The sequence below is a fragment of the Cyprinus carpio genome, chromosome B3 (assembly GCF_018340385.1).
Source record: "Cyprinus carpio isolate SPL01 chromosome B3, ASM1834038v1, whole genome shotgun sequence".
Classification (NCBI taxonomy): Eukaryota; Metazoa; Chordata; class Actinopteri; order Cypriniformes; family Cyprinidae; genus Cyprinus; species Cyprinus carpio.
The window spans coordinates 8,361,910-8,386,767 of record NC_056599.1 but is presented as its reverse complement, the minus strand read 5'-3'; the positions used below and the strand labels follow the sequence as shown (position 1 = coordinate 8,386,767).

General features: G+C 38.9%; 1 protein-coding gene across 1 annotated transcript; it reads right to left on the bottom strand.

Moving 5' to 3' along the window:
- Positions 1–287: 287 nt before the first annotated feature.
- LOC109090253 (microtubule-associated serine/threonine-protein kinase 1-like) lies at positions 288–23,908 on the bottom strand. Its single transcript, XM_042721353.1, has 26 exons — positions 23,877–23,908; positions 20,687–20,763; positions 20,460–20,535; positions 20,236–20,305; positions 18,954–19,114; positions 18,791–18,866; positions 17,352–17,561; positions 17,113–17,214; positions 14,638–14,770; positions 14,493–14,554; positions 14,267–14,343; positions 13,607–13,815; positions 13,071–13,209; positions 12,641–12,773; positions 10,855–11,020; positions 10,651–10,752; positions 9,435–9,557; positions 9,243–9,352; positions 8,998–9,152; positions 7,990–8,234; positions 7,639–7,857; positions 6,081–6,310; positions 5,870–5,992; positions 5,653–5,789; positions 5,377–5,564; positions 288–4,384 (listed from the first exon to the last, which is right to left on the bottom strand). The coding sequence occupies exons 1-26, from the start codon at positions 23,906–23,908 to the stop codon at positions 2,850–2,852; spliced, it is 4,890 nt and encodes a 1,629-aa protein (XP_042577287.1). The 3' UTR covers positions 288–2,849.
- Between the last annotated feature and the right edge of the window lie 950 nt (positions 23,909–24,858).

The window sequence follows — 24,858 nt, the reverse complement described above, 5'->3', positions numbered from 1 at the left end:
ACTTCATGAAATTATATTATAGTTTAACTAAGCTTTTTCATTATTATATTTTGTTATATGGTTATAGAATTATATTGTATTACCTTATTTTAACTGCTATCATATTAAATAACTCTCACACCACATGACCTGGTTGGGGCCTGTCCAATATTAGCCCTAAATTAACCCTAACCTATGATCTTGACATTGTTAGTTCCTAATCCTGCTAACCGATATTTAATTTATCACTTAAACATGTATCTACAAACACATGCAAGAGGACAGACAACACAAAACAAACTACTGGCTTAATTATTATTACTGCACTTTATTATTAATATTTTTTTTTAAATTGCATTAGTTTATAACATTGCCTGAGGTGAGAAATCATAAAAAACTGTAATTAAACAATGTAATAAGAAGTGAATATACAAAAACAAAAAGATTCACAGGTAAAACAGTTTGAGGAAGATTTATGCAAAGCAGCAGTTTTTAATAATCGAACATGTTGAAAATCTTTCAAATAAAGTTATAAACAAATAAATGAATACAAAGAGATAAATCAATAAAGTGCATTCTGTAACATTGTTTGTACTCTTTGTGTGAGTAACGGTGTCTCAGGCAAACGCTATGCCTACAGAATCTACACACAGACACAATCTATCCTACATACACACACTTCACAGCACAAATCAATCAGAAAACACAATAAGGGCATATACACCCTACCCAAATATTATTAAACTTATAAAAGATGGCATCCTCATTATAAAGTACTGTGGTTTTACCGTGGTACAATAATGGTATCTGATATGTACAATGGATCATAGATACCACTGAATCATTAACATATCCATGTATATTCAAGGTGTATGTCCCAAAAATTTTATTATCATGGTGCAATGTCTAAAAAAAACATGATAATACCAAAGAAAATAATCAGGTTAATATATTTGGGTAAAGTGTAAAGTCCTCTATTGGCAGAAGACAGTCAATCGGGGATCAAGGATCAGCTGATTTGGAAGAAAATCATTGCATTAATGTGGCACCAAACACTTCTAAGACATCGCTATATTCACTACACACAGTCTCCAAAGGACGTCCACACAAACGTGAGAGTGACCGTGTGATCTAAGGTGTAAACAGACTGGATCAGTTCCACATGTAACATGAAGCCACTTCCAGAACATCGTTGCATCTCTCGCAGACCACTAGACATGACAACCTACTACGTGATAAATTCCTATAAAAGTTGGACACAATGTAGCAAAAGTGAATTAAAAGCCCTGAATGGATTAAAATTAAACACATCTACTACTGTACCTCATACTTCACAAACTCTTCTGCATATACTTAAGAATAATTCAGGCTTCTTCAGATTTGTAAGAATTCAAGTGTATAATCCACAGTGCAATTACTGGCCTATAATATATATAATCTAACACAATGACATCATAGTGACCCATTTTCTTCATAGACTTCATCTAATAATCTCAATATCATTTCACAATGCCATTCTTGAGGTTTTCCCTCCAGTCTCAGGGTGGCAAATTAAAACTATGTACACTCTCCTTGCTTCTTTCCAAAGGTATTTCAATTCATCCACATAAAAGTCAACATGAAACGACATCTGCAACCCCAATTTACTTCCATAACGGTCATGCTTCCAAATCTATGTTTATGTGCTATTACTGCCATTTTGCTAATTGGCATTAAATTATTCCACTAACTGGTCGATAAAAAGGCTGCAATTTCCTATTACTAGTAGTAGTATATTTTTTATTTAATGCCAAGTAAAGATTTTAGGCTATTTTCATGGCAAAAACAATTAAAAAATACAAGTATAACAAATACAATAAAAACCAGCAAACAAACAAACACAAGTTACATTACACAAGATTTTTGACATTAACACATGATAAAAATTCAAAAAGGTTTTCTGGCAAAATTATACTAAATAACTTTTTAAGTGAGTTCACTTCAAAAAGGAGTTTTCTACATACATTAAAAGCTGGACACTCCAATAAAATTTGTTTGACAGAAAGGGGAATCTTGCAAAGCATGCATTGAGTAGGTTCTTCACCTTTAAGCAAAAATGCATGAGTATTGCATTTTCCTACTAAGTAGATATTTGACTACAGACCTTAGTCAGGGTGGATGCAGATTAAATAACATAGCAATCCATTAAGAAGTAAATTGATTTCATGTTGCCTTTTGCTGGGCATTTCCAGTGCAAATGTAGTTAAGACAGCAGAAACAAGCACTTATACACATGGTTCTGTCCTTGTGCAACAATCATTTCCCTTTTCCACCAGTGTAACCCTCCCAAACCTCTAGTTAGGCATTTTTTTGCCTCTTGTATAACGCTACTGTTGTCAGTTTAACAGTATAGTTGAGGTACTGGACTGAGATTGTTTAGATCTATGGTGTCGGTCACTAGGTAAACACTTTAGCTACCTCTCCTTTCTAAATCTGACAAACTGATTGGTTGATATGGTGATGAATGACATGTCATGCCCTCTACAGGCCAGGCAGGAATGATTGGATGTGCAGTGTTCACTAGCATTAGGTCTTTCATTTTTCATCTTATTTTTTTGACTCTTCTGTTAACAATATACATGTAACATGCATCTAGAGAGACGTACTGGTTTAATTCTACATCCACAGATGATGGTGCATATATTCTTACAGCATATGCACAAACAAACATATTTGACAACAGTCATTTTGAAGCACCTTTACTTGTTTACGTTTTTTTCGTTTATATCTTGGTTTGATGGCTGTAGAGTCTTTTGAGTAGTCTGCATTTGGACAATTACAGGGAATGCATCCCATTTAAAGTTCCAAACAAAATATTTCTGTTAAGAATATTACGGATGCTTGGAAGAGCTCTTCGATGCCTTTTCGGGCTTTGATGATCCAGGACCGGGCCACGTTCCCGTCAACCCGCGGCGACTCCCAGACGAGGCCTCGGACTTTCCCAACGTGGCGGCTCGTTTGTCCTCGTTGGTTTTGGAGCTCTCCTTGACCTTCCCACCATCCTGAGAGCCCAATTTCATCGGCCCAAGCATGGTTTTAGCCACACTGGTGAGCTGCGTCACGAAGCTGGACCGGTCACCAGGAGATACGGCACGTGATTTGCTTGTGCAAGGCGACCTGGCGGTTGGAGACGGAGAAGCTGGGGACTCTTCAGCCACTTCCAGGCGACATCTTTCCTCTTGAGGGCCTCTGGGTGACCCCAATGGGGTTTGAACCCATTCTTCAATAGTTTTGGACTGGGCAGGAACTGCTGCTGAGACTCTCATTGCACCAGCAGAACTAGGTCCAGTCCCCTCAATGGTTAGAGGTCCTTTGCCTGACTTGCTTGCCTCTGGAGCCATTGTCCGTGCAGTTTTCTCTTTCACTGGAATCTTTCCCATGTCTTTGCCATTTTCCAGCCCTTTAGGACCATCAGTTTGAAGGCTATGGGGTTTGAGTTCCTGTGCTCCAGAGCTCTGGACAACTGGCGTTCGTTCTGGGACCTTGGGTCCAGATCCCATTGCATAAAATGATTCGCTCTTTCCCGCATCCCTGGCTGCCTCCTTCCCTGTCGAAACGACTTGAGAAGACTCAGATTTGGAGGCTACTTTCTCCTTCTGAGGTGGCTCACCAAACTGGGTGGAGGATTTAGGATCCAAAGTGGTTGCTGCTGGTTGTTTTTTTGAAGCAGTCCTTAAAACAGCTTCACTTGAGTCAGGCTGCCTTGCTTTCCCCTCGGACTCTCTTCCAGCTATCGAGTCCTGTCTCCCAAGTTGCCTCACCGGACTCATTGTGAGCTGAGCGGGTGTGTGTGTTGGCGTTTGGTCGGGTGGAGAGGGCGGAGCCCCAGGTGTGTTCTCACCCTCGATCTCCATCAGGCTCTGGAGGGCATGTTCACAGTGGAATGACTCCCGGCGGTATTCGGCATGCACAACCTCCAAACCATGCTTCCGCATGGACACGCAAAGCCCTCCTTTTCTGTCCGAGCCCACAGAAGACGTGGAGGATGGAAATGAATGCGGAGGGGACGGGCCAAGCTTCTCGGCTGACTGCACCCTTTGGAGGAGAGGTGAACGGGGCGGTTCTGCACTCTTGGGCCGGGGGCGTGTGATTGGAGGAGAGGCGTGGAGCTTGGCGGGGAAGGCCTGGGTAGTATTGGAGCTGCCGACAGTGTGTCCAGCGATGGGTGGCGGGGAAGACGATGTAGGGGATGGCGTGTGGGCCAGAGGAGACAGAGGAATGTTCCCGGCGGATTTGCAGCGAGCAGAACGGTACTGCCGGTGGAGTTTGGGCGAGAGGCCATAAAGAGAGCTTGGCCGCATGTGCTGAGATGTCGCAGGTGAGTTTGGCGTGCTGGACGCCGGTGAGCTGCTCTGAGACGAGGTGCCTGAGAGGACAAGGACAGAACGAGTCAGAACCTCATAGAAACATGAAAAGGGCACACAATCAGTCAAAAACCCCAACACTGACTGAAGCCAAATATCAAAGGCTAATTTAGGTCATTTCAACGCACATCTGCTGGAAAGGAAAGAGGAACCACACTTGTCAGAAATGTTATCTTCAGTAGGCCAAATGTCACTCAAAGTTCATGCTATGAGGCAGAAAGTTTTAATTAAAACTCAATGTTACATGTACCTTTTTGTTCTCTAGAAAGGCTTTATTTTTTAACCAGACATTTGTGCATGTATAAAACTATTAAAATTGTTCAGCTACTTAAAACTTAGGCCCGAATCATACTTATGTCATGCATTATATGTATATGAATATATTCATGAACAAGTGCTTCTAGCAACAAACATGGTCTTAAGAGACATTGGATTCTGTGAGGCACATAATGAGTGATATTCATGAACATTTGGCATTTTCAGCATGGTTGCAAGGGACGCTGATAATTACAAACACTAAACAGTAACTCTGTCGCCACCTTGAGTACTGTACTGCTATGATGAATTTAAAATATATAAAACAAGACTATACACTGTTTTGCACCTGCATACTTGCATAATCTCAATCAGTCAGGCTTAAATGAGTAAAATAGTAAAAAGTAAACAAATAATAAATAACACATATAATAAATAATAGATTTATAAACAAATATTATTAACATTTTGTACAAGATCATAATAAAAAATAATTTCTTTTTATTTACACATTTAAAAAAAATACTATTTATATAAAATAATATTGTTTATCTATTTATTAATAATATTGTTGAATTTATGATTTAGCAATGACCTTTAATTAGAAAACGCTGGTCTAGAAAAACTCATTTACTAAAATTGTAAAACAAGCATAAATGACACCACCAAATCAGCCAATGTGATTCAACATCTGACAGGTATTTTTAATACATCATAAAGCAGTGGGAGAAGCTCTGACCGAGGTAGGCGGAGTCTGGAGGAGAGCGGTACGTCTGCGTGGGCGAGCGAGCAGACAGGTTGTGTGTGGGCGATCCAGGCAGACTGTCTCCAGATGAGAGAGAGCGATTCAGAGAGGACAGACTACGACTGGTGTGAAGCAGGTTGGACTGTTTCGCAATCTTACGAAAGAGAGAGCTGCGCTTCTTACTGCAGACAGAGAACGAGTAAAGCAAATGAGTAAAACATTTACATAGATGATATGTATATTTATGTGAAGTCATTCACTCTTTCTGACCTGTCTTGTCCATCTTTTGCAGGTGACTTCTTGTTGCGTCTGGCCATCTTGGCTTTGTAGCTAAGCTTCCTTGCTGGTCCAATCTTTATGGACGTGTTTTCGAATGGAGTGGTAGTTACTGTTACTTTGCTGTCACTCTGAAAATTCAGTGAACCGTGTTACATTTGTTGAGTAATATCTCTAGAAAGTAAGTCAGACGTGTTTGTGATGCCCATACCTTCAGAATGAGCTCCACCACCTCTGTGTGCACCAGTCCGTGCACAGACTCCCCGTTCACATGGGTGATGAGGTCGCCAGCACAAAGCCCTGCCTCCTGGGCCGGCCCACCACACTCAACATGCTGTGATTGGACAAAAGCAATGTCAGTCATAACCTGTAACACATTCTTAAGCTATAAATGAAAAGAATGTTCCAGCATGTGTCCGTACCCAGACCATGTGCTGTACGCTGTAGATGTTACTGTCACCCATGTAGACTCTAATGGCGCGCAAGGTGAAGCCGTACTTCTTTCCAGAGCGATGGATGGTGATTGGTGAGCGCAGGACATTGACAGTAGGTGAGTAGTCACGACTCGGAGATGAGTCACGAGACGAGGGATTGGAAGAGATGGAGCGAGGAGACATGGGACTGGCTTGTGGTGACGTACCATGCTGCTCAACTAAGAGACCAAACATAATATTACAAAAGCTCATGTCAATGCCACGTATATTGAAATGATTGATAATGTTTGACTTTGATAATGATTTTTTTTTATTTATTATTATTATTATTATTATTATATATTAAAGGGATAATTAACCCCAAAATGAAAATTCTGTCATTAATTACTCACCCTCATGTTTTTCCAAACCCATAAGACCTCTGTTCATCTTCAGAACACAAATGAAGATATTTTTGATGGAATCAGAGAGCTCTCTGACCCTCCCATAGACAACAACGGTACTACCACGATCAAGGTCCAGAAACATAGCAAGGAGATCGGTAAAGTAATCCATGTGACATCAGGGGTTCAACAGTAATTTTACAAAGCTATGAGAATACTTTTTGTGTGCAAAAGAAAAAAAACAACGACTTTATTCAACAATTTGTCTTGTCCGCATCACTCTATAGCGCTATTTTGGCGAATATTCACTGAACTCAAACAGCGTATGCTGTTCTGTGTCAGCTGTGTCATACGGATACATTATTGTGAATACTCTCCAAAATAGCGATATAGAGTGACGCAGAGGAGGCGGATTGTTGGATAAAGTTGTTATTTTTGTTTTCTTTACACACAAAAAGTGTTCTCGTAGCTTTGTAAAATTACTGTTGAACCCCTGATGTCACATGGATTATTTTACCGATCTCCTTGCTACATTTCTGGACCTTGATCGTGGTAGTACCCTTGCTGTCTATGGGAGGGTCAGAGAGTTCTCGGGATGCATCAAAAGTATCTTAATTTGTGTTCTGAAGATGAACGGAGGTCTGACGGGTTTGGAACGACACAAGGGTGAGTAATTAATGACAGAATTTTCATTTTTTGGGTGAACTAATCTTTTAAACATAAACTACGATTTTATAGACCATATACACAAATAATACAAAAAACAAAAAAGAAAACTGTATTTTTTTAATTTATTTAAATGAATCAAAATATTTTCTTTATATAGTATATATACTATAGTGTATGAAAAATAGTGTTTCAATTTTGTGAGTTGACATTTTTAAATTTAAAATACACAGAGACTACAGAGACTTACTATACACTTAAACAGAAAAAGAAGAAAAAATAAATTTCATGTGAATGTATTTATTTTGTAAAAATGTGCATAAAAAATACATATTTATTATATTAAAAAAACATATTAATTAGTTACTATTACACATAAAAACGTGATAAAAAGGGCAGAAATCAAAAAGAAATAGTACAATTATTAAGTGCTGTGATTTTATTGGTTGTTGTTAATTATAATATTAATAATAATGAAATCGTGTCTGAGGCCTCACCTGCAGGTATGATGACAGACAGGGCCGTGGCAGAGGCTGACTTGATGACTTTGGTTCCAGAGCGAGTCGCGCTAAGTTTCTCGCTGTCGGTCTGAATCTGATGATGTCGCGCTCTTCGTAAGACGAGGTCACTTCCGATGCGAGGCCCAAATGAGTCTGGCATGTGTAGAGGAACCGTGGGAGTGGCAGCGGCGGCATCAGCAGGCCGCAGCAGTTTATCTAAGAAACAGGAAGATAAAACATAAAATGTGAGATATCACTGGGCGGCACAATGAGTGATTGATACCCAGGAACACAACAGTAAAATGTAAGAAAGTATTATATTTATGTTTATTGTGAAAACCAAATAACCTCCAGGATGTCCCACTGATGCCGTAGAGCTGGACTCCACCAGTCCGGAGCAGACGGGCACGCTGGCGCCCTCTAGTGACAAGCCCCTGGTTTTGATGGGTGTTTGGCGTGTGTGCACGTCACCGTCTCCCTCTAGTGGAGAAGTGAAGCGGTGCGTGTCCATCAGCGCTGAGAAACGCCTGCGCGCACCAGGAGGACTGGAGTCTGATTCAATGAAAGACAACTCTGAGCATGACAGACGCTTCCTACAGAGACAGCAGAACAAACGGAGGGTGTTAGTGAAGATTATGTCTCTCTGACAATCATCGTTAAAGATATTTGAATGTTCTAACAATCAAAATTAGATGTGTATATTTTCTTAAGGTCTGACTTGTTGCTAGGGTGTTGCTAGGTGGTTTCTAAGGTGTTCTAAGTAGTTGCTATGGTTTTCTTTTTAGTTTTTAGTGTATGCTATGCTGTTGGTAGGTTGTTCTGAGTGGCCAGTGGCTGTTTTGAGCATTTCTAATATATTTTAATGCATTCTTTGCAGTTCTTAGTTTTTAAGTCGTTTAAAATGTGATACTATGTGGTTGCCAGTGCTGGGTATATTACTTACAAATTGTAGTCTATTACTGATTCCAAATTACATGACAAAAATTGTTGTCAGTAACGTAATCAATTACATTACACATTTCAGGTAATATAATCAGACTACTTTTAGACAACTTTTAGATTCGATTTGATTTAAATAGGATATTCCTGTACCATATTTATATTAAATATACTGCATTACATGCAAATAAGAAATAATGTGAATTTGTGCATTTTGAATGACAGAAGCCTTCCAAAACTAGGAATTTAATCTAATTACAAGTACTCCATTTTTGGAATCTGATAATGTAATCCAAATTACACGTAATCAGATACTACCCAGCTCTGGTGGTTGCTAGGTGGTTTCTAAGGTGTTCTGAGTGGTTACTAGAGTGTTGCTGGGCTATTCTGGGAGGTTGTTGTACTGTCTTGTCTTACATCTCGGAGGATCCGGTTCTCCAGCTCTTGTCTCGGAGGGTCACGCTGCCCAGACTTTCTCTTTTACTGCGATCTTCTCTGTGAGCTTTGGGCTCTCGGCGGGTCACCACTGGTTTGTGCTCCAGCTGCGACAGATGCTCCATGCTGCTGTACACCTACGATTCAGATGCACTAGATGAATCCTTGAATGGCTTACATTACCCATAATCCTCAGTGTTGTGTAAAGAGCTGAATCTAGGTCTCACCTTGCTGAAGCGTGGCGAGCAGGAGGAGAAGCGGTGAATCTCCACTGGCTCGTCGTCATTGGTGTCGTCTTCATCGTACGAGTGAACGTGATGAAATCGCTCTGATCGCGCTGAGACAGACAGATGAGTTACTCACTAATGCACACCATCAGACAACACCACAAACACACACACACACCGTCCATCACTCACTGTCGAAGTAGCTGGTGTCCTCCTCCGACTCCAGATGAGGGATGAACTCGGCTTTCTGCCGGAGCAAGCTGCTCCAGTCCAGATCACAGAAGAACGGATGCTGCTTCACCTCGAACGCTCCACCTGTACTCCGCACAAACACACGATTTCATTCAGTGCATGGAGAACGTCTGACTCTGCTGACCAGCAACAGCAATATGATAAAAGACACTCAATGATCAATAATCAAATGAACTATTAATAATAGTAAAAACAGATGTTTATATTTTTAATTAGAATATAAAGCCTAGAATAGTCTGAGTGGTTGCTAGGGCGTTGTTAGGTAATTCAGAGTGGTTTTAAACTTTTTACTGTTTTGCTGATACATGGTTTCTAATGTGTTCTGTGTGGTTTCTACGTTGGTTGCTAGGGTGTTTTTTCCCATGCTATGTGGTTGTTGGTGGTTCTGAGTGATTTTACACTTGATATGGGTTGCTAGGGTTCTGAGTGATGTTGTACTTGCTACTTTGTGTTGCTAGGTGGTTTCTAAGGTGTTTTGAGTGGTTATGCTGTTGAGTGGTTTGGGTGTTTTTAATGCATGCTATGCAGTTAAGTGGTTCCGAGTTGTGTAAAACTTGCTACTATAAGGTTGCTAGGCTGTTTAAGGTTATAGGTTGCTAGGACATTTTTAGTGCATGTTTTAGTCATGGTTATTGGAGGTTCTTTAAAACTTGCTAATTGGTTCCTAATAGGTTGCTATGCTGTTGCTAGGGTGGTTTTAATACATGCAAAGCATTTAAGTGGTTCAGAGTGGTGTTAAACTTGCTACTATATGTTTGCTAGGTAGTTTGTAAGGTGCTCTAACTGATTGCTAGGGTGTTGTTAAGGTGTTTTAGTGTTTAGGCAGTTATGACTTTCTTTAAGTGTGCTACTATGTGGTTGCCAGGGAGTGGTTGCTAGGGTGATTCAAGGCTATGTTGCTGTCATGTTGTTAAGTCTATGGGAACTTTTCACTTGTTTTACTGTCAACGAATGGACTGCAGTTCAAAAAGTAGGTTTAAGGGCTTGAGTTTTGAGCTGTTCTTCTGCCAAGAAATATCATTTTTTTTCTAATGATCAGTGTTATAATACAGCTCTAATCCAAGTCAACAGCTGTAACAGTCAGAGCAGGGTGTAGGGTGTATTTAGGGTGTATTTAGTGGCAGTGGGTCACATGACTGGAGGTGTGTGACGTCACCTGTGCCCAGTCTGAGCAGCGGGTTGGTCTGCAGGAGAGATGAGATCAGGTGCTGTGCGTCAGCGGGGAGAGCTTCATCATCCTCAGGCCACACAATGTCATCTACACACACTCACACATTTTACACGGTGTACATCTTTTTTTATTTAGATTCATGAGATTGTTTCACTGTGTGAAATATTAGTATTGTAGGTGTGTCTTTACCTGTGATCACCTGACCGAACAGCTCCTCCGGTGTGTCGCCGAAGAATGGCACGCAGCCCACCAGGAACTCGTAGAGGATGATGCCCATGGCCCACCAGTCCACCGGCTTGCCGTAACCCTGCCGCAGGATCACCTCCGGGGCGATGTACTCTGGGGTGCCGCACACCTGGGGTCAAAGGTCAAAGAACGTTTCTATGCGGTTGCTGAGGTGTTTGGAATAGTTTTAAACACCCTCCAAAGAAGTTGCTAACAATGCATACCACTAAAGACGGTGCTGACAATTAAACAAACAAACAAACACAAAAACATACATCACTTGCCCACCGCTGCACCAGTCCCCACTTTATTTTTTTATAGTACTAAAAATCATTTAGTTGAGTGAAAGAACAGACACTACAATTAAAAACTGAATGCAGCTGCTCAATGCAGCGTGCCAAACGACACTCGCATCACAGATCAGATTTCATTTATCCAGTGAAGAGAGTGAAGAGAGCTGACTGACTGAGGTGAGAAACACAAGACGATGGTGGATTTAGTTTCGAAACGAAATGCAAAAGCGCCTGTTTGGCAATATTTTGGATTTTAAAAAGCCTGTTGACTGTTTATCTAAGGTTATTTTTGAAGTTTTTTTATACATTCGTGTCTTATTTAATTGGTTCACAGTGTTTGCTGATTTTTACTTAATTTAAACTTTGTGTAATTTATTTATTATATTTGACATCAAGGTGTGTGCCTCCAAGCTTTCTTATTTGTTTTGCTAATAAACGTTCTAAGTTTCTTATTTATTTGGTTATATATTATACATGTTTACTTATTTCCAGTTTTGTATACCTATTTAAACTTTATGCAAGTTATTTGTTATTTTATATTAGGCATAGCCTGCCCTATAGCATGGTGTTTTTTTGTTTTGTTAATAAAAGTTCTGTTTTATATATAGGCTAAAGTGAGTTTGACGTTGTATTTTATTGTTGCATTTAAGTAATTGACGCCAAATTGCTGCTAATTCACATGGTGCTTTTAAGCTTTTTAAAAGTGAAGGAAAGTGAGGAAAAGAGTGAAAGTTCAAACAAACTAAAATCAAACAATTGCTTTAGCAAACTGCCACTACTTGAAATTGAAAGTAGAATGCACACAAGCTATTTAAAAGCGAAGGAAAGCGAGGAAAAGAGGGAACACCCCTTCCCCCGCAGTGATACCCGTACTATTGGTGTTGCTGAGGTTTTTGGAATAGTTTTCAGCTTGTTGCTAAGCGGTTACTGAGGAGTTCGGAATAGTTTTCAGCTTGTTGCTATGCAGTTACTGAGGAGTTCGGAATAGTTTTCAGCTTGTTGCTATGCAGTTACTGAGGAGTTCGGAATAGTTTTCAGCTTGTTGCTATGCGGTTACTGAGGAGTTCGGACTAGTTTTTAGCTTGTTGCTGTGCAGTTACTGAGGAGTTCGGAATAGTTTTAGCGTGTTGTATGTCGTTGCTGAGATGCTTGGAATTGTTTTCAGTGTGTTGTTATGTGGTTGCTAAGGTGTTTGGAAAAGTTTTTAGCACATTGCTATGCAGTTTCAGGTGTTTGAAATAGTTTTTTTTTTTCAGTATGGTGGTGTTGGAATCATTTTAGAATGTCGTGAAGGTGTTGCTTACAGCCAGTGACATTGTATCATAAACTTGAATGTGTAAATTATATTTGATAAAAAAAATAACTAAATTAAATAGGCACACAATGAAACGTGTGGTTTTGTGGCTTTTTCACCATGACTACGTACAGAACAGAATATTGTAAGTATTTTCTTGTACCTGTTTATCCAGGAACTCCCTGGTGTCCTTCTCGATGTGTCCTTCATACAGGTTTGTGGTGAGACTCATGAGACCCATTTTAGACAAACCGAAATCCGTGAGTTTAATGTGACCCATTGACGTGATCAGCAGACTGACGGGGAGAAAGAGAGAGACAGATGGAGGTGATGTGAGACAGTCTCTACAGTAACACACACTCAAGCTGAGTGGCACTTCTGACATGCGTTTAATTATATAACACAATCTGTCCAAATTAAACGATTTTATTAATCTCACACAGGAAATGCTGTATGTCATTGCCCAACAGATGGCAAATGAATCCCAGCAATCATTTAATTGACTGTGCACGGTCACTTAGTAAATTACATGCTTTCCTGCCACTGTCATTACATATAATTCAAAATTATTTTAACTGTTATTGGCATATTACTTGTCCGGTTTGAGATCTCGGTGCACGATTCCATAGTTATGTATGTATTCGAGGGCCAGGACGGTTTCAGCGAAGTACATGCGCGCCATTTCCACAGGCAGTGCTCCGATATTCTTTAGCAGTGTCGCGCAGTCGCCTCCTGAAACGAAACACACAGATGAGATCTCGTTAACATCTCAGTTGTTTCTCATAAGACAACAACACCGAAGCCTCCTGCTTCTCAGATGTTTCTCCTGAGAAAAAGACTCCAGTTATCTCACACGTGTCTCCTCAGGTGTTTCAGAAGAGTTCTCAAACTGTGCTCAGATTCGCTCAAGATCCCCAACACAAACTCAATCTTTTCTCATCAAATGATTTGAGCTGCTTTCCGCATTCATTTTATAACCCTAGACTCCTACTGGAGTTACTCATCTGGGTTTGTTTTATTTCTCAGGCATTTTAAGAGAAACACCTGAGAGTTAAAACATACCTGAGACCTCAATACAGTCAATAAAGCTTTAATAAAAGAGCAATAAAAGTGTGTGCGCGTGTCTCACCCTCCACATACTCTATGACCATACACAGGTGTCGCCTGGTCTCAAAGGAGCAGAACATGCTGACCACGAACGGGTTCTCGGCGAAGGTCAGGATGTCTCGCTCCACAAATGCCTGCTGGATCTGGTTCCTCAGAATCAGGTTCTGTTTGTTGATTTTCTTCATAGCGAAGCGCTGTCGCGTCTCCAGATGGCGGACCAGATACACCGCGCTGAGAAACACAGTGTCTCCTGTCAGTGTCTCAACTCCTCTGTGTGTGTTTGGTTATTTAGTAGATGCATTTGTATCCACAGTGACCGTGCTTATGTTACAAAATTTTCAGTTACAAATAAATGCTGTGCTTTTAAACTTTATATCCCCATTTAGATATTGAAGCAAACGTGTGTGTGCGTGTTTCTGTAAATTGTGGGGACTCTCCATAGACTTCTATTACTTTTATACGGACCAAACAATATTTTCTATCCTCTAACCATAAACCTGCCCCTTACAGAAAACCTGTTTGCATTGTTACACTTTCAGATAAACATCATTTACTGTTTTTTAACAATTTTTCCCCTCAATGTCAAAAATTTCAGCTTTTACTATTCTTGTGTGGACATTTGGTCCCCACGATGTAGCATGAACAAGTACACGTGTGTGTGTGTGTGTGTGTGCTGGTTTACCCGTAGGCTCCATTGCTGATCAGTTTGATAGTCTGGAAATCTGCCTCTCCAGGTGGCTTCATGGGTTTTATCTTTCCCTGGAAATGAGAAAAATCCCCTCAAACTCTTGCACAAGATGTTATCATCATCTTGTAACAGACGCTTTACTGACAAACAGTCGTTTTCATATTTCCTGGGGCTGTGTGTGTGTGTGTGTGTGTGTGTGTTCAGACCTCTGCGGAGTCACAGTCGAGGTCTCCCGGTTTGTGACGGGCCCCTCACTGTCGTAATGCTCTCGACTGACCATCTCTGAAACACAGACGTGTCAGTCGGTCAGTGATCAGCTGTACTGGGATCAGTGCTGTGTGATTGTTGTGTGACTGAGGTCTCACCCTCCAGAGGGTCTCTGGTCAGACCCAGCTGACTGATGATGTATCGCGGGATGTCGGTCTTCATCAGGTGTCCTTCTTTGGCGTGATCTTCAGCCGCCTCCAGCAGATGATAGAACTCTTCAGGGTTAAACTCCTGGAAAACGTGTCAGAGCAACATCTGTTAGTGTTGCTATGCGGTTGCTGGGGTGTTTGGATTAGTTTTTGGCGCGTTGCTATGTGGTTGCTGGGGTGTTTGGATTAGTTTTTGGCGCGTTGCTATGCGGTTGCTGGGGTGTTTGGATTAGTTTTCGGCATGTTGCTATGCGGTTGCTGGGGTGTTTGGATTAGTTTTCGGCGCGTTGCTATGCGGTTGCTGGGGTGTTTGGATTAGTTTTCGGCGCGTTGCTATGCGGTTGCTGGGGTGTTTGGATTAGTTTTCGGCATGTTGCTATGCGGTTGCTGGGGTGTTTGGATTAGTTTTCGGCGCGTTGCTATGCGGTTGCTGGGGTGTTTGGATTAGTTTTTTCGGCAGGTTGCTATGTGGTTGCTGGGGTGTTTGGATTAGTTTTCGGCGCGTTGCTATGCGGTTGCTATGCGGTTGCTGGGGTGTTTGGATTAGTTTTCGGCGCGTTGCTATGCGGTTGCTGGGGTGTTTGGATTAGTTTTCGGCGCATTGCTATGCGGTTGCTGGGGTGTTTGGATTAGTTTTCGGCGCGTTGCTATGCGGTTGCTGGGGTGTTTGGATTAGTTTTCGGCGCGTTGCTATGTGGTTGCTATGTGGTTGCTGGGGTGTTTGGATTAGTTTTCGGCGCGTTGCTATGCGGTTGCTGGGGTGTTTGGATTAGTTTTCGGCACGTTGCTATGCAGTTGCTGGGGTGTTTGGATTAGTTTTCGGCGCGTTGCTATGCGGTTGCTATGTGGTTGCTGGGGTGTTTGGATTAGTTTTCGGCGCGTTTTGCTATGCGGTTGCTGGGGTGTTTGGATTAGTTTTTGGCACGTTGCTATGTGGTTGCTGGGTGTTTGGATTAGTTTTTGGCGCGTTGCTATGCGGTTGCTGGGGTGTTTGGATTAGTTTTCGGCGCGTTGCTATGCGTTGCTGGGGTGTTTGGATTAGTTTTCAGCACGTTGCTATGTGGTTGCTGGGGTGTTTAGATTAGTTTTTGGCGTGTTGCTATGAGGTTGCTGGGTTGTTTGGATTAGTTTTCGGCACGTTGCTATGCGATTGCTAGGTTGTTTAGATTAGTTTTCAGCACGTTGATATGCGGTTGTTGGGTTGTTTAGTTTTCAGCACGTTGCTATGCGGTTGTTGTGGTGTTTAGATTAGTTTTCGGTGCATTGCTATGCGGTTGCTGGGGTGTTTGGATTAGGTTTTGGCATGTTGATATGCGGTTGCTGGGTTGTTTAGATTAGTTTTCAACATGTTGCTATGTGGTTGCTGGGTTGTTTAGATTAGTTTTCGGCACGTTGATATGCGGTTGTTGGGTTGTTTAGTTTTCAGCATGTTGCTATGCGGTTGCTGGAATGTTTAGATTCGTTTTCAGCATGTTGCTATGCGGTTGCTGGGTTGTTTAGATTAGTTTTCAGTGTGTTGCTATGAGGTTGCAGGGTGTTTGGATTAGTTTTCAGCACGTTGATATGAGGTTGCTAGCGTGTTTGGATTAGCTTTCAGTGTGTTACTATGCAATTTCTGAGGTGTTTGGAATAGTTTCAGCGTGTTGCTATGCGATTTCTGAAGTGTTTGGTTTAGTTTTTAGAATGCTGCTATGCGGTTGCTGAGGTGTTTGGAACAGATTTTAGCGTGTTGCTATGTGGTTGCTGAGGTGTTTGGAACAGATTTTAGCGTGTTGCTATGTGGTTGCTGAGGTGTTTGGTTTAGTTTTTAGAATGTTGCTATGCAGTTAATGAGGTGTTTGATATAGTTTTTAGAATGTTGCTCTGGTGTTTGGAATGGTTTTCTGCATGATGCTACGTGCTGTTTCACTCTGAAATAAGTCATAAATGCAATACATCAGATGGGTTCAGGGATCAGGCGGCATTATTGTTTGGTTGAGGATCAGCACTAGGGTTCAGTTTCTGTGACAGTCTAAAAATAAAGTTGAATTATACTGAATATTTGTAATTTGCTGAAGTATATGAACACACTCTCATTTTGGGAACGTCTCTGTTTAACAGGGATAATGAATGGTTCATGTGGTTTAATCCTGGAGCAGCACAGAAACATTTCCAAATGAGTTTTTCAGGCAGTGAATCACAGAAGGTCAATGATAACAGCAGCATTCTCACAGCTCCCAATCTAAATGCTAATGCAGCCGCAGGTTTAACTCGCTCTCTCTCCTTTTGTGTGTTTTGCAGCCATTCTTGTTTAAAACACTTTTCTGAAGTAGGAGTGAAAATTGGAAAACATCAGGCCTGTGTTGTTGGTGTCCAGAGGGGTTTGAAGCATCATGTTATCTAATGAATGAATAAAAGAACAAGCAAAAGAGAGCATTTTCTCACCAAACACTCCAAAAGTCGAGCAGGTCGAGCAATGATGAAGAGGAGTTTCTTCACCAACTCAGTGACGAAGGTCAACTCTGAACTCTCTGACCGCTTATAAGCCTGAGAGACATAAAGACAGATAATATTAAATAAATAATATAATATATTATAAATCATATTTCATTACTTCTTCACATTACAGTAAAGGGACCGTTCTTTGAGGTTTAATGAGATCACGGGTTTGATGATGAACTCACGTCATCAAGAAGTTTCTCCAGGTTCTCCTGCAGCTCAAAGAAGTAGATAGACGTGATGAGACCCTCCTTAGATTTGGTCAGGCAGTCTCTCGACAGCTCGATGATCTGGTGGTGGATAAAGCTTAGGACCCCGTCGGCCAGCGGCAGAACGCTCTCGGGACAATATGAGTGGATGAAATCACACAACCTGCCCTCCATCTGCGCCGTGGCCTGACAAGAACAAATTATTTATTATTTTATAATAATTTGCCGATACCAGTATTTTAAAACTACTAATAGCTAATAATAACATTGTTATTATTACAGTATAAAGCATTTTGTAATAAATAATCTATTATTATTTAAGTAGTATTTCTAGATTATTTATTTATTACTCAATACTTAATAGCTAACAATAATAATAATAAAGCATTTCGGATATTCTAGAAATGTATAATAATAATAATAGTAATTAAGCATTTTAAATATTCTAGAATTTTTAAATAATAATAACAATAATTTTAAGTTAATAAATAGTTATTCTATAATTATTTTAGTATTATTATTACTTCAAGAATAATAATATAATTATATTAATTATATTATATAAGGATTACCTATTAATTATAATATATAATTATATTAATAATACTAAGTAATAATAATAATTATAATAACAGAATATTTTCATATTTTAAATATGCACACAATTGATGTATGATACATAGTTGTGCAAAGCAAGATTATATATTTGTATTTTTTAGAAAGTGATTTTATTTTGATGTTTTATCTCTACACCTTCGGTTACTCCAGTTGTCCTCAGTTAACCTGATGCTGTTCTGACCATATAAATGTGTTTATCTTACAGCAAACTGAGAGACAGACACCAGACACCAGTGGGAGCCTCTCCCTCTCTCTCTCTGTGTGTGTGTGTGTGTGTGTGTGTGTGTGTGTGTGTGTGTGTGTGTGTGTGTGTGTGTGTGTGTGTGTGTGTGTGTGTGTGTAAATCAATACAGTCTCCCATAAGATGGCTAATGTTAGAGAGGAGCATCACGTGACGAGGCTCATGAAGTACACTCACAGCAAAGCGTTACTGCTCAGATGTTGCTGATTTACATTAACTTAACATTAACTAAATTTAATAAATGCTATATAAGTATTGTTCATGTTAACTTATATAATTAACTAATGTTTCCAAACGAACCCTTGTTGTAAACTGTTACCATAGATAATTATAGAAATTATAATATTTATAAAAGTTAATATTTTCATATATATATTATATATATCTATATATATATATATATATATATATATATATATATATTCTTCTAGAATCTGTTCAGCATTACTGTGTTCACAAGTGGACAGGTGTGAGAAACGGGTAGACAGATTCTGTGGTGTGAGACAGGTGTGTGTGTGTGTGTGTGTGTGTGTGTGTGTGTGTGTGTGTGTGTTACCTTAGGGAAACGCTCCCTGTAAACATGATTCATCATGATGATCTCATTGTCGTAGCAGGAGTGAGAGCGACCCGGACTGAACACACAACAGAGAGAGATAGAGTTAAACACAACTACTGCAACACACACACCTGAGCATGAGTGTGTGTGTGCGTTTGCAGACCTCAGGCTGCGCGAGCGGGGTCTTATGTGGGGTGAACAGCGTCCCCCGTCATCGTCAGTGATGCTCTCCGTGCTGCCGAAGTGTTTGGACAGGAAGTGCAGCTCGTCCATGGTGGGCTGAGACGGCAACTGATGCAGACGCTCCTGAGACGAGCTGGAGGACTGCAGATAAACACAGACATTCAACACATCTAAACTGTGACAGAGTGCAGGCATGAACAGGCTGTAAACTGTAATCTGGAAGCATCGGCTCCAGTCCCTAGTGAGCTGCCTACATAGACAGCATTTTAAGAGAACATAGATGCAGTCCTGTCAGGAAGACTGCTCTGAACAACAATCAGCACAATAATGCTTTCTTAATTATTATTACAAGAACAACCAACAAAGGAAAAAAACACACTTCATTATAGCAATAACATACCAATAATATAATTACATTATAATTTTATATAACTTGACACTTGATAACTTATTTACATGATAAAGTGCACTTTATATCTATCTCAGAGTAAAAGCTGATTACTATAGCATTACATGCATAAGCTTTCAGATTAAAAAATCCCAAAAATAACAAAACATTTGATTTTAACAGTGTAAAGAAAACCTTAAGCATATCTTGATTAATATCCAAAAATTTACTAATTTTAATTTTACTAATTTACCGTTAAAAATAGCTTTTCATATTTGAGCTTTTGTCTTTTTTCCAACAAAAAATAATGTTTCAGATATGATTTAAATGCAGGTAAACCCAAATCATTGACCTTGTTTTTGTTTTTTTAATATACTCACTATTATTATTTATTACAAAGCACTTTTATATAATACAATATAAAATAATATAATAACTATTATTATTTAGTTCAAGGCTATTTATTCCAAAATAATTTTATATAATATAATAACTATTATTTTTTATAATATATTCCTTTATATGTTATAATATGAAATGTAATATAACTATTTAGACATATTAAAAAAGTTTAAACACAAATGACAAAACATAACAAAATGACTAAATTAACTGAAATGTAAAAATTAAAATGGAAACTAAAAATAAAAATAAAAACTCATATAAAAATTATAATAGCATATAAAAAGTTCTAAACTAACACTGTCTCTGACTGTACAGTTGAAATGGTCTTCAGCTGTGTTCACTGTTCATAACTAAGCCACAAACACGTCATAAATGACCCACAGCTGAATCTCTGAAGTGCATCTGATGTGTGTTTGTCATCAGATGTGACGCACGTCTGTGTATGTGTTCACATGAGAAACTCTCTTACCGTTGAGCTGGGAGTGTTTGTTCCATAGCCAGAAGATGGAAGAGACGCCAGCGACCAGCGACGCCCGTCCCTGCACACACAACAGTACGGGAGCTGCATTAACAGCAGCTAAGGGTTTCTGTTAGACTTCCAGTCTGAAGTGTGTGTGTGTGTGTGTGTGTGTGTGTGTGTGTGTGTGTGTTTGTTGCTGGAATAAAACTCAATGTGTGTGTGTGTGTGTTTACCGTCTTGAGGAAGCGAAAGAGAAATGTGCCGGAGTGCTGGGAGAGAAGTTTCGAGGGCTGTCCAGAGGACTACTTCCTGTGAGAACAGGAACAACAAATGATGCTCAATTACAAACAAAACTCAAGCACGAGAGAAAATCGCATCAGCGAGTCTGTAAGCAGAATGCATCAGCAAACACATCAGTATCTGTAAAGTGTTTTGTCCAGCAGGGGGCGTGGCCTCTCACCGATGTGTCCCGGTAATGGGGAGTGTGGGCGGGGCAGAGTCGGGGAGGTGTAAGAAATAAAAAAACTCCTCCTACTACTGCAACAACACAAAAAAAAAAAAAAAATAAACAAGTTTAAAATGTATCAGTAAAAAACATAAAAAAAACAAAAAAACGTGAAACAATCAGAGGAAATAACGAAACCGCTAAAGATCAGCACAATACACCACTGCTAAAAAAAGTTGTAATAAATACAAATAAAAAAAAAAAATAAAAAAAAAAAAAAAAAAAATAAATAAATGAAAAAAAATAATGCATTTAAAATTAAAAACACAAAAACTTGAAAAATTAACTTAAAAAAATAAAAATGAAGGAATAAATAAACAAACAAAATAAATAAATACTGAAAGAAAGAAATCTTAAAAACTAAATAAATAAAACCAAAAAAAAAAATAAAAAAAAAATAATAAATGAAAATAAAGAAACTTTAAAATTAAACAAATACATAAAAATTAAAACTAAATAAAATACAATTGAAAAACAAATAATAAATTACACAAAAAAAATATTTATAAACAAACAAATAAATAAATGTTAATAAATAAATAAACTTTCAAAATAAATACAAATTAAATAAATACTTAAAAGAAAAAAAAAACTAAAAAAAAAGAAAAAAAAATGCATCACCTCACTAAACAACAAATACAACCAGCTGCCTATCCCAAACCCTAATGATTAAAAGGAATATTTTATTTTAAGGATTAATTGTTTTCCATCATCAGATGTCTTGATGAGATAAGATTATGTTCAGACAAAATCATATCAGAGCCGAGAACAGAGAAACTGCTGTGTGTGTATCTCTGTGTGTGTGTGTGTGTGTGTGTGTGTGTGTGTGTGTGTGTGTGTGTGTGTGTGTGTGTGTGTGTGTGTGTGTGTGTGTGTGTGTGTGTGTGTGTGCGTGTGCGCGCGGGCTCTGCAGCAGAACAAGAGCGATACAGAAAATTCCATTTCCACAGTCATCAATCTGAGTCAGCATGAATCTAAAGAAACAGAGAGACACTCTGGATGAGAGAGAGAGACAGATACACAGACAGAGAGAGAGAGAGATAATGGACGAGAGAGTAAAAGAGAGACACTTGATATGCCTTGAGTGACTGTATGAGAGCCATTACACACCATTACTTTGTGTGTGTGTGTGTGTGTGTGTGTCAGGCTTTATCTACATTGTGAGCAGTAAATGTCCCCACAAGGAAAGTAAAAACTGAAATCAGCTACACTGAGCTGAAAAAAAAGCTTAATAAACAGACTAAATAAAGCCTTAAAGATTTCATTTATAAATCAAAATCCCAAAAAGCTAAATTTGATCTTTTTAATTTGATCACAAACTGACAAAATGATGATGACAGATGACAGAGCACATGTTGAGTAGCTAATAGAGCAATAGTAAACACACACACACACACACACACACACACACACACACACACACACACAGGTGTAGACAGATGGGTAATTAACGGTCTTTGGGGATCATCCTGAACAGAACCCTGTACCTCTCTTAAAGAAACAGCGGCCTTATTAAATACACAGTAGCCCTCTTAAAGACACAGCGCTCCTTCTAAACATTTGCTTCCCGAAGCTTTACTTTCACTGTTCCTCGGTGGAGGAAGGACCTTCGCAAACCTCTAATTCATCTCACATCTCATCTTTTAAGGAACGTTTATTTGTTAATCTCTCAATCATTATTGTATTGCATTGCATTATAGGTTTTGATCATCAAATTAAGCAGTTAAATATCATCTTACTGAGACATTTTATTGGTAGATATAGGGCCCTATTTTAACGATCTAAGTGCATGGTCTAAAGTGCATGGTGCGTGTGCACTCAGAGCGTGTCCGAATCCACTTTTGCTAGTTTGATGATGGGAAATAGGTCGGCGCCCGGGCCCGGGTGCATGATCTTTGATCTTAACGGGTTGTCCCTATTCTCCTAATGAGTAATGGGTGTTTTTTTGGCGTAATGTGCAATAAAACCAGAGTCTCATCCCCTTTAAAAGCTAGTTGCACTGGCGCCATGTTACACAAGCGCATTGTGCACCCGCTTATAGGCACATTTTACTAGCGCACTCTTTAAATTACAAAGAAAAAATATCGGCCAGATTTTAGTCCAGGTTTTTTGTTGGTCAATGGCGCAGTTTATTTTCAGTTCCTCAAAATAGCAACGCACCAACAATGCGCCTGAACACACCTCTTTTTTAGACCAGCACGCCTATGGGCGCACAAATGGGAGCAAATGCATTTGCTATTTAAACAACGCGGCGCAAGACAGGAAAATGAGAACTGCATCAGGCTGAAACTATAGCAAAAACACTTGCGCCAGGTGTATGATAGAGCCCACAGAGTGACAACTGATATTTATATCATTTTATGTAAATATCTGCAATACTCTTATAATGACCAGAATCTCATCTTACTTTTTGGCCAATATCAGCATCAAATTGCACATTTTTGCTCAGTTTGGGCCTCTGAATAAAACTGAGCTGTTTTTCCCCCTCCATATTCTCTCTATGTAAAAATAAAAAAAAACAAAAAAAAAACAAATATAAAAAAAAAATAAATAAATGTCTAAAAGTTAAATTAACGGTTCCATTTAAAAAAAAATACAAATACAAATAAAATACAAATTTAGTCAATTATTTGATATGTCAGAGTTAAAAGCACGGTAAACCTCTCTTAAAGAGACAGCACCTCCTAATATCAACATTCAAGCACAACAACTGTTGAGACATTTTAAGTATCATCATGGAGGATTTAAGACAAAAACTACAAGCTAATAGATCAATTATTTACCAACGCATTCAGACGATCAACAAGTCATTTACAAAACAAAAATGTTCACATGACTTTGTTACCAAAAACACTCATAAGACTCAACAGAAAAAGTAAACATAGTTAATTTTGCGTCATAGTCATTGCCTCAAATACACAAGATAAACAATTTCATTCAGTTCAATCAAACACTATAATGTATACACTATACACATGAATATCATAAACCAGATCTTTAATCACAACATTTACTAACAAGTCAAACTCACTACACTAATGATGTCACTCAGTTAATGTGTCGCCAGCTGCAGGTAAACAGTGACCTCAGCCACATCCTCATGTGCAGAAAAACACATTTCAAACAGATTTTAAAATCATTTCACCTTTTAGTGCGACGAAACACGCCGCCCTGCATGACTGAGAGCACAAAGCAGCCGAAAACACGCAGAAACACACATCTAAAACATCATCAGATGGAGAGCGCTCAGAACGTCTGCCTTTGCCTGCACACTGGAAAATAGAGTGCGGGGGGAATTCTGGGTAAAATCTCCAGGGCAGCGGATGATACCAAGACGAGCATTAAAAGAGGGGAGCAGGTGCAGCACATCCGCTCACAAGATGCCACTGAATGTGTGTGTGTATGTGTGTTTCAAAGCGTAAGTGCAATATGCTTTTTTCCCAGAGGTCACGGTGATATAACTGAGATTCACGGAAAAAAGTAAATGAGAGTGAAAAAAGAAAGCTTTTAGAGAAATGGACAGAGAGACAGAGAAAGATAAATAAAGCTGACAAAGAAAGACAGGTTGAGTCAGAGTTAATATACTTTAACACTAAAACTAAAAGCATTTTCGTTACTTTAAATAACATACACATTAACTGAAATAACTCAAAAACTTAAAATTATTTGTTCTAGCTAGTTGCTACGGCAAAGTTTCTTGAGTGACTAAAATATCTAAAACTATATAAATCTTAAAAAACAATGTTAACTGAAATAAAATATATTACAAAACCTTAAACTTATTTTATTTACACTCACTGCAAACACAAGATTTCCTGTTTTAGTTTCATTTAACTTGAAGTACTAAAATAACTAAAACTAAATAAACCTTAAAAAACATTTTTATTACTACAAATAACTGAAATATAACTAAATATAAAAAAAATTATATATTTTATTTAAAATAGATGCAAATACAACATTTCTCATTTTTGTTTAGTTTAATTTGAAGTATTGGAAAATAACTAAAACTAAATTAAAGGGATACTCCACCCCAAAATGAACATTTTCACTTTAACTAATAAATAAATAAAAACTATATAGACATTAAAAAAAACTAATACAAATTACAAAGAAATGCCAAATTA